The sequence below is a fragment of the Rhineura floridana genome, chromosome 9 (genome assembly GCF_030035675.1).
Source record: "Rhineura floridana isolate rRhiFlo1 chromosome 9, rRhiFlo1.hap2, whole genome shotgun sequence".
In the NCBI taxonomy this organism is placed as follows: Eukaryota; Metazoa; Chordata; class Lepidosauria; order Squamata; family Rhineuridae; genus Rhineura; species Rhineura floridana.
In genome coordinates, this window is record NC_084488.1 from 126378500 (window position 1) to 126392052 (window position 13553).

At 47.0% G+C, this 13553-nt stretch overlaps 1 protein-coding gene across 1 annotated transcript in view; it reads left to right on the forward strand.

Moving 5' to 3' along the window:
• The window catches only part of LOC133364453 (homeobox protein EMX1-like), a 30996-nt gene extending 20218 nt beyond the window's left edge, over positions 1–10778 (forward strand). Inside the window, exon 3 of the mRNA XM_061584988.1 lies at positions 10148–10778. Within this exon, the coding sequence (XP_061440972.1) occupies positions 10148–10315 (168 nt within the window). The 3' untranslated portion in view covers positions 10316–10778. The remainder of the gene's footprint in view (positions 1–10147) is intronic.
• Positions 10779–13553: the final 2775 nt, after the last annotated feature.

Genomic DNA, 13553 nt, shown 5'->3' on the forward strand with positions numbered 1-13553 from the left:
TCTGTGCTAGTGAAGGAAAATGAATCCTTTCTCCATGACCAGGCAGGAAGCTGGTACCCAAAAGAAAGGGAGGTCATCAAATTGGAGATGAACTGTGAGAGTCACTCAGAGGAAGGACAGAAGCCGGAATGCACACAGCCTTAACCTAGCGCAGAAAAAAACATGATGAGATTTCAAAGTGTTATTAATTTACTTAGGGTTTGTTAAAATTATTATTTTATTCATTTATTCATTTATATCCCGCCTTTTCCCAGAACTGGGACTCAAGGCGGCTTACAAAAATACAGTTAAAAACAGACGGCAATGAAAATGTAATTAAACCAAATATAAAATTTAAACCAAGTAAAACATAGTGATTTTTTTAAAAAAAACCCGCAAAATACAAATCAGTAAAACAGCACCCTATTTAACAGCACTTGCAGTCAGTTCCCAAAAGCCTGTTGGAACAGGAAAGTCTTCACCTGCTGATGAAATGACAGCCAGGAGGAAGCCAGTCTAACTTCCCTAGGAAGGGAGTTCCAGAGCCACCAACAAGGTTCTAAATGATCTTTCATATAAGTTTTTTTTAAATCAAGTCAGCTTACAAAATGCAACATTTAATTTACAATCCACTTTTAGTATGGATGGCTGAACACTTGGTGTGTTGAAGTATGTTTATGTGCCCATGAGCCCGTACGTGTGTGCTCGCACTTATAGCTCTTCAGTATGACACAAAGAAGAAAACTGTCTTTTTAGAATAGCTGTTAGGATTTTGTAGGCATTGTTAGGTATCTCACTGTTCTTAATTTGCATTTTAAAAATGAGTTTATAGTCAGCCACATTGGGGATTTCGTAAGTCAAAAGGCAGGTTATACACAAAGCAAAGAGATGTAATCTCCTGCAGCCCCTTTTGGTATGCCACAACCCTCATGTTTCATGCACACTTCAGGCCAAGAACACCCTCTGATGACCTTCCAGCCCTCCACCCATGGCTGTTTGTCCCCCCTCCCCAGCTCCGGGGGTCTCTGGAGAGGTGTGGCTTTCCCTTCACCAAGGAGCCTGGCAAGGAATTCAACATCTGGTAGAGCCTCCCTAGAGGAAGACCTGGTTGGCTTCCTAGGAAGGGCAAGGGAGTCGCTTCCCCTCCGGATTTGCTGCCCTGGCTTCTCTATAGGGGACCAACCCCCCCCCCCCATTCATGTGCTCCAGGCAGGGCTCAGCCCCTCAACAAGCTGTTGCTTAGGCTCAATTTTGAAACACATGAAGATAACTTCTCTGTGTTTATGAAGAGTGTTCTCCTGCACAGCTGGGCCACCTCTCACTAAGTTCTGGGGCAGGACGTCCACCTAGTCAAGGGTGTGGTTTCCAGGAAGGTCTGGGCCCCAGTACCTCTTCCTGTTCGCTCTCAATGAGAAGGACTGTATCCAAGGGACCAAGATATTGACTTATGAACTGGGAAGTCGCTCCTTGACCACGAAGTCAGTAGGCGCTCTCAGCTATACATGTGTACTGTAATGCAGGACTGGTGGTGGTGGTGAGAACACTGGCCTACTTTACAGGGGTGTTGCAAGAGTTTGTGAGCAAAGGCATATGGAACTTGATGCATGGGTAGAACCTTGATGTTGAACTCAGTTAGTTGTGCTTCAGTTGCATTGAAACCAACAGGGTCACATCCACACCATATATTTAAAGCACGTTTATTTATTTAAAATATTTCTATCCCACCCTTCTACCCTACAATAGGGCACTCAGGGCGGCTATAATAAAATCGCACACATATATAATAAAATGCACAATAAAACATTACAAATTACAGTAAATTAAAATGCATGAAATACTATTAAAATACATAAAATGCATTATGCATACACATACAAACACAAAACATGTATATATGTGCATACACATATAAGGTGAGAATAAAAGAACTTAAAAGATAACAATAAAGGATAAAAAACTTAAAACAGTGTATATTTTAAGCACATGCCTTACCCCAAAGAACCTTGGGAATTGTCCTTTGTTAAGGGTGCTGGGAACTATAGCTAGGTGAGGGGTAAACTGCAGTTCGTAGGATTGGGGGGGGATTCATGTGCTTTAAAGGCATTGTTTATTTATCATTTATCTATTACATTTGTATTCTGCCCTTCCTCCCAGAATAAGCCCATCCGTGGTGTGGACAGGACCCAGAACAAGGGAGCTGTGACTCATTCTATTAACAACTATGCAAGGCTGGTTTACTAACCTTTAAGCGTGTGAAATGCAGGCACCACCCAGCCGTGCATGCTCACGTATTTGGAGCGGAGAGTTCCTTCCAGGCTGGGTTGGCTAATGACCTTTAAAGAGGTTGGGTTGGGGTTTTCTGAGGGGGGGGGTTGTTGTTTTGCACCCACAGCATTTGGCCTCTTGCTGCGTCTGCAGTGCACCTGCTCTCCCTTGGGGGCCCATCATGCTCCAAATTGTGTGGGTGAAGAAAGGATGAGCTGGTGCATGGGTGCCATGGTGTGTTGGGATCCTTTTAGGTCAGCCTTCACCAATCTGGATGTTTTGAACGACAGCTTCCTCCCATGCTGGCTGGGGCTCACGGGTACCAGGTTGGTGGAGGCTGTTCTAGGTTGGTAAGTTTACGTCTGTGACATGTGGTGGTGGTGGTCAGGGGAGATGTACAAGGAGGGCATGTAACTGGACGAGGGGAGGGGAGACGTTTAATCATGGTCAGCCAGTCGTTCTGAACTGCATCCGTCCATGTTCAGTGAGCAGCGGCTGCTGCCTGACGGGGTGTGGTATGTTGGCTGATCTCTGGCCACTGTCAGCATGGTAGCCTTGTTGGGTTTGGCAAATGATTCTGCTGAGACCTTTCCCTCACCAGTCATTGATCACATGCGGTCCAGCCTGCCTTCATGATCCTTTCAGGAAAGATAAGACTCTCAAGTTGCTGAATTAATGAATATGGAATGGAACTCCTGTTTTGGATGCATGTCTGCTCTGTAGGGCTATATGTAGAAGGTCCCCAACGACATCTTTAGCAAGGGCTGTTGCCAGTCAGTGGAGACAATACTGAGGTACATGGGCCAGTGCTCTGGCTCAGCGTAAGGCAGATCTTCTTCTGTCCCTGTGCTGGTGTTGTGAGAGCACAATGGTGTTGATCACATAAGGAGGCAAAGGGCAGAGGGGCTTCTCCAGCCACCAGCTTGGATAGTGGCTCAACATCCTCACTCTCCAAGGTTGCAAACTGGTGCTGCAAATGCCAAACTTCAGCCTGGGAGCTCCCTTCCTGCTCCCTGCCCAGCAGAGCCCTCCAGGGCAGCCTTCCCCAGGCTGGTGCCCTGCAGATGTCTTGGACTACAGCTCCCATCAGACCCAGCGGCATTCAACTGTGCTGCTTGGGGCTGATGGGCCTTGTAGTCCAAAACATCTGCAGGTGGGCAAAACGCTGGTCTCGTGGCTTGGGATTCACGTGTCGGAAGGACTGGCTTCTCAGGTACAAAGGAGCCTGAGAATTAAGCTCCTGCCCTGTGACCTTTTCCAGGGCCCCCGTCCTTCTGAGAAAGGAGAGAGGCGGGGGGGGGCTTGTTTGGTAACGCCCCTTCATGCTCTCCCCAGAGAGGCTTGTTAGGCGCCTTTGTAGCTAAGCGTAGCCACCAAGTGAAGACCTTTTCGTTTGCCCAAATGTGTTCCGCGGTGGTCCTTTTTAAAACCGAACACTGATTTGGTAAGGATTTTTATACTGTAGGGTTTGATTTCTGTTTTGTTTAGTGTGTGGTTTGCTCTGGATGTTGCACTTTTTAGCCTCCTGATCTGCTGCTATTCTGATGCTGATGTTTTTACTGACTGTGACCATTTTAATGAATCTAGTATTTGCTTTTCATTGCTAGCAGTTTTGAAAATTTTGGATTAAATTGGAAAGTGGGTTACAAATCTCTGAAATAAAGAAACAATGGAAAGCCGGCCTAAGGCGCCTTCTGCTCCGCAAAGCTGGTTGCTCTGCCTCTGACACTTGCAAGTGCCAGGCTTGGCTCTGCTGAACCTGGATCGGGGCCATATCCCACATGCTCATATCAAGGGTTTTATGTCTGTCTCCTGCAAGTGCAGCATGATCAGTTTCATCGGCGAGTGACCCCGAGTCCTTGCATTGCGACAGAACAGAACATGTTCAACCCACGTCTATTGGGTACCTCTACAGTTGTCTTTCCCCCTAAACGAAAGAGTCCCCAGTGCTTGAAGCCTTGCAATGCCTGTGATGTCATCTCCACCACAATAGAGATGTAAAGCAAATCGCTGAGTAACAGCAACATTAGGAGGCTGTTCTTTTTGTGCTTTCGCCCCTGAGGACACCACCCGGGGTTCTACCCAAGAAGTGGATGCTGCAAGGGCCATTTCAGCCTGGTGGGGGAAGTCCTTGCTAAGGCTTGAGTGGCAGGGAACTGGGGATTCCGGCAATAAACACATCTAGAGTGAAAGGCAAGCATCTCTCCCTAAACATACTGGGGGATGCACAGAGGACCCCCCTCAACATATGTCATCTGAGTGTATAGGAACAAGCACCTGTCACTCACACTTCATGTTCACAGCGGGGCAAGGGTATTTGGAGGGGGAGAGCTATAATCTGATTCACAGCTTTCCCCTTCCTCTTCTTAAAAGTAAGTTTCTAGCCCTTGTGAAGACAAAACTGTACTGCCCATTTGCTTTCTGAAAAGCAAGCAAGGAGGCTGCTCCCATCTTTCAATGTTTTTAGCTAGTGAATGAAACCATGGCAATTAGGCAGGGCGGCTCCAGCCAGTTAGACAAAGGGAAGGCGAGAGTGGCTGTCTAGAGGAGGGACTTCTCGGTTTGTGTTTAAGCCGTTTAAAATGTTAGCTTTCCCTGGTGGAGAAGTGAATGCTGCTGCTGCTGCTGCCGCCGCCGCCCCCACCGCCCCACTGGAAACAATTCAGGCATCCAGGATTTTAGTGTCACTGTGATTGGGGATCCCTGTGTCAACCCAAAAGCAAAAGGTGGCAACGAAGACAGGATTTCATGCTCTTTCTAACTCGGGTCTAATTTCATACAAGAGAAAAAAGTGATTCTCCTGGTTGTAAACATGTAAAAACTACCCTCCCAATGCAGATAAACCCATAATTACATCGATATTGCAGGGAGTGGAGATGACTGAGGGGGAGTGGTTATGCCAGCCCTACAGAGTAATCCAGTGTTAATCAAGTGTTGCACCCATTTTTCTGGGACAAGATACCAGTTAGAGTAGTTTATGACAACCCTGAAATGTTCCCCCAGCATTGTTGTGGTGGTGTTTTTGGTGAGTTTTTAAAAGGGGGATGGGGAGGGAGGTTTGATTGTAGCCGCAGGGCAATTAATTAAGGACTTGGAGAGGAAGGGAGCCAGGGAAAGAATTGAGGGTTGCACGGGGAAAGATGATGCCTAGAATGGATGGTGGGTTTGCCGTCCATGGACAGCAGGATTGCTAATTGAGAAACAACAGAAGAGCAGATCCGGTATCCAAGTTTTTCTGATGCCAGGTCTACTCAGCTTGGTAGATCTGGTGTGCAGGCCTGACTACCATTCAAATCTACCAGAAATAGACCTGTTTTCTGATGCTAGTTATTTATGGTATCCCCACCACCAAAAATGTATCCTGCAGATGCCCATCCTGTGGGGAGTGCCTCTGCAGCTACAGCAAGTACGTTGGTGCCCATCACTGCTTCTTGTGGGAGTGAATTCCATAGTTTAACTATGCGCTGCATGAGGAAATACTTTCTTTTTCCAGTCCTGAATCTTCCAGCATTCCGCTTCATTGGATGTCCACAAGTTCTCGTGTTATGAGAGAGGGAGAAACACTTTTCCCTATCCACTTCTTCCATGCCATTCATAATTTTATACACTTCTATCATGTTGCCTCTGACCCGCCTTTTCTCTAAACTAAACAGCCCCAAATGCAGCACCCTTTCCTGAGAGGGGAGTCGCTCCATCCCCTTGATCATTCTGGTTGCCCTTTCTGAACCTTTTCCAACTCTGCAATATCCTTTTTGAGGTGTGGCGACCAGAACTGTACACAGTATTCCAAATGCAGCCATAGCATAGATTTATACAATGACATTGTGATATCAGCAGTTTTATTTTCAATGTCTTTCCTAACGATCCCTAGCATGGAATTTGCCTTTTTCACAGCTGCCGCATCCTGGGTTGACATCTTCATTGAACTCTCCACTCTGACCTCAAGGTCTTGTTCCTGGTTCAGACCCCATGAGTGTATACATGAAATTAATTTTTTTTGGCCCCTCACACTTGTTTACATTTGAATGGCATTAGCCATTTTATTGGCCACTCACCTTATTTGGGGAGATCCTTTTGGAGCTCTTCGCAATCCCTTTTTGTTTTAACCACTCTGAACAATGTGGTACCATCGACAAACCTGGCTCTCTTAGTGCTCAGTCCTAACTCTAGATAATTTATGAACGCATTCTTCTCAAGGCAGAAAGACACCCCCTGCTCTGCCAGCTCTAGCATATCTCCACTTCTGGAAATAGGGGTCAAACCCCACCCCTTTTTACTGTAAAACCAGGTGGGAGCAGCTCAAGTGTGTATTTTTTTTTTTTAATCCACTTCAAAGGGATTGTACGACTGAGCGGCAGATCAACCCATTCCCCCCTGCAGGCGTGGCCAATGGAAACGCTTTGGGCCAGATGACTAAGATGTTTGCAGCCTCAGATTCTGCTCATTAACCATACTGGCGTCCCGTTGGCCCTGGTAATACGGTCCATTCCTGATCTGCACATTCTATACATTCCAGTTGAGCTTCTAATAGTGTGCTTTTAAACAACTCCCAAACATTTTGGAGTGATCTGACCCTCTTGGCTTTGCCTTTCAACTACTTTCTTATCAATCCCCTAATTTGGGGGACGTTTCCTCTTTTGAGGTCGAATGTGGTCCGCTTTGGGGTTGCAAGGCTGAGACCAGAGGGAGGCCCTGCCCCTTTGCGTGGCACACAGATAGGCGAATCGGCACCTACCCAAATTCTTCTATCACTGTGTCATCTAGTGATGGGGGGACAGCACCACGTGATAGAATTGTTGTTGTTGTTTTAAAGCAGCTCTTCAGTGTTTAAGCTCCCTCTTGGAATCTAAATCTGGCAGTCTTTTCATCTTTTTATTCACGGCACAGTGAGTTTGCATAGTGAGCTTTAGAATATGACCGAAAGGGTATTTCCACCAGGAGATATCCATGTACATACTTCTAAGGTGTTCTTCAGAAGAGGCACTCCAGCCTCTGCATAAACCGCAGATCTGCTGTAAACCCCCTCCCAGCTATTGCTGGACTGCAGCTCCTAACCATTAGGCATGCTGGCCACTGGTGCTGAAGGAAACTGGAGTTCAGCTACATCTGGTGGGCCACAGATTCCCCATCCCTGCTGTAGACCGAGCCCTCTGACCTGAAAGATGTTGAACGCCTCTTTGGCTGGCTTCTTACTAGGGATGTAGAAGTCATTTATTTACTATTGCTTTTTGGCTTTGTTGTTGAACCACGCTGGCATCCTTTTGGACTTGTGTCTTTTCTTTCATTCAAGCCTCTGGTGTTAGTTTCTAAAAAATGAACCTCCCTAGCTGTTCCCTTCAGCTGGCGTTTAATGCATCTCCTAATTCCTCCTCCTGAAATTCTCTCTGTGTTGATCTCCGAAGTGCCATTTTCTGCTCCCTTGCCGTGAGGCTGATGGCACTTCTGCTGCCAATTTCCACATGGGTTGACGAGGCACGCATCCTGCATGAGATCCTGGGCACCACTTAGGGACATTGGAAGCCGCCTTGCACAGAGTCAGGCCATGGGTCTAGCTAGCTCAGTGTTGCCTACCCTGACTGGCAGCAATGGCTCTCCAGGGTATCAGGCCAAGGTGTCACCTAGTTCTACCTGGAGATGCTGTTGGGGACTGGATGTGGGGCCTTCTGCATGGAAGGCAGGTGCTCTGCCACTGGTGACAGCCCTTCCCGTGAGGATTAAATCAAGGGTAGTTGCCTTCTCACCCATTTTACCACTTACACTCTAAAGCGCAGTCGTTTATTGTACATTTAAAAAGCTGCTTTTTTCTCGTGATCTCAGTTTACATATTTCCAGTCAAGGCCAAAGGCCCCCATTATTATAGCCCGGGAGGCTTTCAGACAGAGAGCTTCCATTGCAGGTGGGTTGTTCAGATCTGGGTGTTCTCTCTCTCTCTCTCTCTCTCTCTCGCTGGGATAGGCACATAAGCTTTCACGCATTCCATTTTTCCAGTCATGGATACCTATTCCCATTTCAACCCTTGGCCACCCACACCAGCAGGCAGGGCCTCAAGGGAAGGGATCTGTACTGAGTGTGCCTGAGGGGGAGGCTGCCCTTCCCTCCTTCACTGCCCTGCACCACCTTTGCATTCTGGAAATGCATGCAGGTGCTTCTGTACCTTCATGTGCACAGATACATCTATGTCTGCACCTATCTATTCGACTGTTGGGTGTGTGCAGGAGGCCAGGCGCAAGCATGAGACCAGCCCTTCGTTCTCGTGTTTCACAGTGGGCAAAATGAAGGCTTGTGCTTTCAGAAGTGTGAGGGAGATAGCAATTTCCATTTGGTGCCTTTAAAAAAATAAAATAATAGAGAGATCTTACTGCAAATGTGATATTTAACTATATTGTTCTGCTACAAAATAATGAAATGATCATAAAGAAATCATGTACAGGACACATTATTTTTTAAAAAGACCAATATATGTAGTGCAGTGCCAACCTCCAAGGTAATCTTCCGCATTTTTTGTGTGGAACTTGGCATATACTTCGTTGCTGAAATTTGCATGTGCCTTCAGCAATCAGTGGGACACTTGCATCATTTGGGCTGCTGGGAACAAAATGGCTAGGGGGTGTTCAAGCCTGGAGCAAATGGCATTAGGAGGATGTGGTGATAGAGAACACCTGGTCAAATGTCACCACACGTGACAAATCAGCCACACAAAACTAGGGAATGTTTGTGCTAATGAGCTTCCACATTTGTGGACACTGTGGCTGTGCAATGGGCTATTTTCATATATTTTCCCATGGCATCTGCGTTAAATGCAACAAAAATATGGGCTGGCATTTCACTGTTGGTGACGACTCCACATTACAATTGCATACATGAGCTGCTGAGATTGCCTGATAAATTCTTGTCTGGAAGCACCCATGTTTCATCTTTTGATGCTCTCCCAATTTTTCTGTTTATTTATTAACAACAACAACTATTCTTATTTAACAAAAGTTTGTCTCTCGCCTTTTCTCTATTTCTTAGCCTTGCATTTCTTCTCAGGTCAAGTGATTCTGTGGTTTTGCTTCAGGTTTCCACTTTGTTGGACTCTCCCTCTGCTTTGACACAGAGAGCATAAATGTTGGCTCTATGACCAACGCTGCCCTTCCTGTAGATCTCATCCCTGAGAATATCTGGATCTCATTTATTGCCAAGATTTCTGACAGGCCTGCTTTCTTCATATTCTCTTTTTAGTTCCAGGCTAATCCATCCTACGTAGTGAATATATCACTAGATTGTGTCCCTCTTTAACTGTTTTATTTTTCCCAGTGGTTTTTTCATCTTTTTGACTGGCTGGCCTCTTTTCTGTGTGTTCTTTGACAGTGACTACAATGTCCTCATTTTCAAGACACAGAATGTTTACAACATTGTCCTTACGGGATGTTTCCTTCTGAACTGGGTGCTGTTCTGAAGCTGCTGGCTTTCTCCCAGAAATCAAGTTTAAAAGTTGCCCTGGAACCTTTTTGGTTTGGAGAGCTAGCCTGCCTGCCAGCCGCCTGGCTTTGCCATTTTTGCCCAACTGGAGGCAGCCTCTTTGATAGAGGCTGTCCTTGTCATGCAATCTGTGTGGGTAGAGTTTTAGTTTGCGATAGGATTTAGCTGATTTTCGGTGGGTGCTTTAAACATATTGTTACTTGCTTTGATCCTCCTGGGTAGGTTGGAGTAAACTTTTGAATGAAAAAATAAGTGGGTTCCCATCTTGTGCTCAAGTTGGGAGACAGCAAGGAATTAAATATATTAGTTATGTAAATAAACTAGTAGAAACCCTTCCAAGCCGCTTGGAAATGCATCAAGACCACTTTGCCTTATTCCATTCTCCATTTTCTAAGGTACAATTTTCATGTTTGACCCTTTTCTCCCTTTCTGTCTCATCCAGGTGAAGGTCTGGTTTCAAAACAGGAGGACCAAATACAAGAGACAGAAGTTGGAAGAGGAAGGGCCTGAGTCAGACCAGAAGAAGAAAGGTTCTCACCACATCAACCGATGGCGGATTGCCACCAAGCAGTCAAACGGAGAAGACATAGACGTCACATCCAATGACTAGAACGAGGTGGGAGGAGGCTGCTGGCAAACAGGTCACGGGGAGGACCAGGTGGGAAGGGGGGAAACCAACTCTGGAGAATGAGTAAGGACAGAGCAGCCACCCACTGCCACTAGTGGGGTCTTCTCCATGGGCCACGCGTGGGGGAATGCACGGCCTAGGAACCAACACTTCCTGCCAGCTCTCCAGCCCATGGGGCAGCCTGTGGGAACAGTGACGCACTTGGCCAAGAACAGTAGAGGTGGAAGATTGTGTGGGCTCCAGGAAATGAAGAGGGTTGCCTCTTGCCCCAGCACGAAGCCATCCATCAGCCATAGGAGCAAATAAACCTCTCAACAAAGACCCGCGCGGTACACGCTCCGCCTGTCTTTCCCAGGCTTTGGTTGGATTTTTTTTAGTAACAAAAACAAACCCATTTTCTTCTTTTTAATTTATTCTTTTGTGTCTCTGCATTTGGTGTGTGCATATCCCCCGTGTCATAGATAGCAGCAGCTGTAGTGTGTGTTACTCTGCAGTAATAAAAACAACTTGGCTTTGAAATACATCGCTGTATCATAGCAAGCTCTGATGCTGGAGAAGAATCTGTTTGCAGGAACTGGTTAAATCAAAGATTCACACATATCCCAGATGTGCTTCCAAACCTTTAGGAAAGAATAGCAACGATAGTTTCCTGACAGGTTTTTTTCAGATAGAAATGAGCTACTGTTGGTTCTGGGGTACACCTGTAATTTTGGTTTGCAACCCAGAGGCAGCTTCTAAGTATGGCTTGGATGCTCTCATTTCATTGAATCATAGAATCATTGAGTTGGAAGGGACCTAATAAGGCCATCAAGTCCAACCCCCTGCTCAATGCAGGAATCCAAATCAAAGCATTCCCGACAGATGGCTGTCCAGCTGCCTCTTGAAGGCCTCCAGTGTCGGAGAGCCCACTACCTCTCTAGGTCATTGGTTCCATTGTCGTATGGCTCTAACAGTTACGAAGTTTTTTCTGATGTCGTCGAAATCTGGTTTCCTGCAACTTGAACCCATTATTCCGTGTCCTGCACTTTGGGACGATCGAGAAGGGATCCCGGCCCTCCTCAGCCTTGCAAGTACTTTGAAGAGTGCCCAGAGGCTATGATGGGCAGGAAGAGCACTATGTGTGTGTGTGGGGGGGGGTGTTCGGAAGAAGTGCCAGATGCCTCTTATAGCAAGTTCCTGCAAACCATTTTGGTGGGGTGATTATGTGAAATCACCATGAAGGTTGCCCTGTTACTGTTACTGTGAATAGAGTTGTGTCAAACACTCACCCGTGAACTCTTCCAGGATGGAAAATGTGCTTTTGCTATGACAGAGTCATCAAGGAAAGGTGGCTTAGGATCACTTTGACAGCTGCAACCACCATGTTAAATATTTGTGAGAATTGGACTGGACTGTCTTTCTTTCAGTTGTGATGTTCTAAATGGTTATGCAGTCTGCCTTCTCACCAGGGCCTCAAGGTGACACAAGAAAAAGTGTAAAAATCAAGCATAAAAGCAGCCAAAAAACCTCAGTTCTAACTGAGGGTAGGGGAGGGGGCACCAGAACCATTAAAATAAATCACACGCCATTAAGACTCGCAGATGGACTTTGCTAGGGTCCTAAAAGATAATAATGAAGGAGACAGAGGACCGTGAGTTGAGAGGGAACCCCAGAGTTGGGTGTCCACCCCCCAAAAGAGGTCTCCTTTGACAGGCAAACCTCCTCAGCCAACAGAGGTACTTGGAGATGGACCTCCAGAAAAGCTTGTTAACAACAGGACAGAAGCATGTTGAAACAAGCAGCCCTTCAGCTACCCAGGTCCCTGGCTATTAAGGACCAGATGTGGCCCTTAATGGATTAGGTTTGGAAGCACACTGGTAGGCAGTGACACCCTCTAAGTCCACCTTCACCATCCTGGTGCCCTCCAGATACTTTGGACTAGACCTTCCTGAGGAGCCCCAACTGGCACACTGTTATGGTCCAAGACCTCTGCAGGGCCCCAGGCTGCCGAGGGCTCTTCTAAATACTGTTTGTGTCAGCCAGTCCCAGTCAACACTCTGTCCATCATATTTGAACCAGCTGCCATTTCCAGACCAAGGCTGTTAAGGCCACCTGACACAATAGTAATGTGTTTTGTGATAGCTGAAATGTGAAAAGGGGACTTCTTTGTTATGATTTGATGTATCAATCATATTCTGGCACTGGGAGGGCCTGGTGGAGTTTGTGAGGCAAAAGCCATGGGGTGGTTTTCAGGAGAGAACGGTTTCTTATTCATTCACCCTGAAGAGGTGCAAAGTAGAACCCCATTTTCTAATTCCTGCAGCCTGTTTCTTGCTTGCACAATGCCTAAGCAGCAGCCACAAAGGCTGTTTTCGCTGATATTTATGCATCTCTAGATCAGGCTTCCTCAGTCTGCCCCTCCCCCCCGGCTGATGTTTGGAATTAGAACCGTCACCAGCCACAGCTGCCATGGCTGACCCGTCCTGGCTGTGGTTGATGGGGGCAAAACATCTGAAGGGCCCCTGGCTGAGAAAGGCAGACCCAGAATGCTCAGTGCCTCACACGCCTGGCGCCTTGTCTTCATTAGAAGTTATGTTTTAATTGTGCTACACAGAACGTATTGAAATGCGCTATGTAATTAGTTCTTTGACGGTCAGCAGGTGGTGCTATCGCTTTTCTTGACTCTGTAGTCAGAAAAAGTCTGTGGGCAGTTGCCAGCTATGCTCTGGGCCAGCAGTCTTCAACTTCTGCAGATCTGTGGCCCACCTTCAACTCAAACATGCATTTGGGGACCCCGTCCGTCCATCCTTCCGTCCTTTATTTACCTACCTACCATCCATCTCTTCGTGTGGTGGTAGCGCTGCTGTTGATACTCATCTCAGATCAGGCCCCCACCCGGTAGTGGGTCCTCCTGACCCGCCAGTTGAAGGCATGCAGTGCGGGTCCCCTGCTGCAAGGTGAGTGCTGAGACCTGTCTTCCGGAGGGGGACAAACTCCTCTGGTCAGCATGAATTCCCCCAGAGGTAGAGAGGGGCCCCCTGGGGTATCGCAGATGACCTAAAACAGAAGCGGCCAAGACGGGCTCAATCTGGGACAAGTGCCAAGCTCAGGAGGTCCTCCGGTACCAGAGCAGATGGCCCAATCAACCTTCGTTTGCACAGAAGGACTCCCTCAAAGACCCCAAGGTGGCTCAGCTCAACTGGTCAAGCAGGCCGGGGCCAGGAGTGCTCCTGGTGTTGCT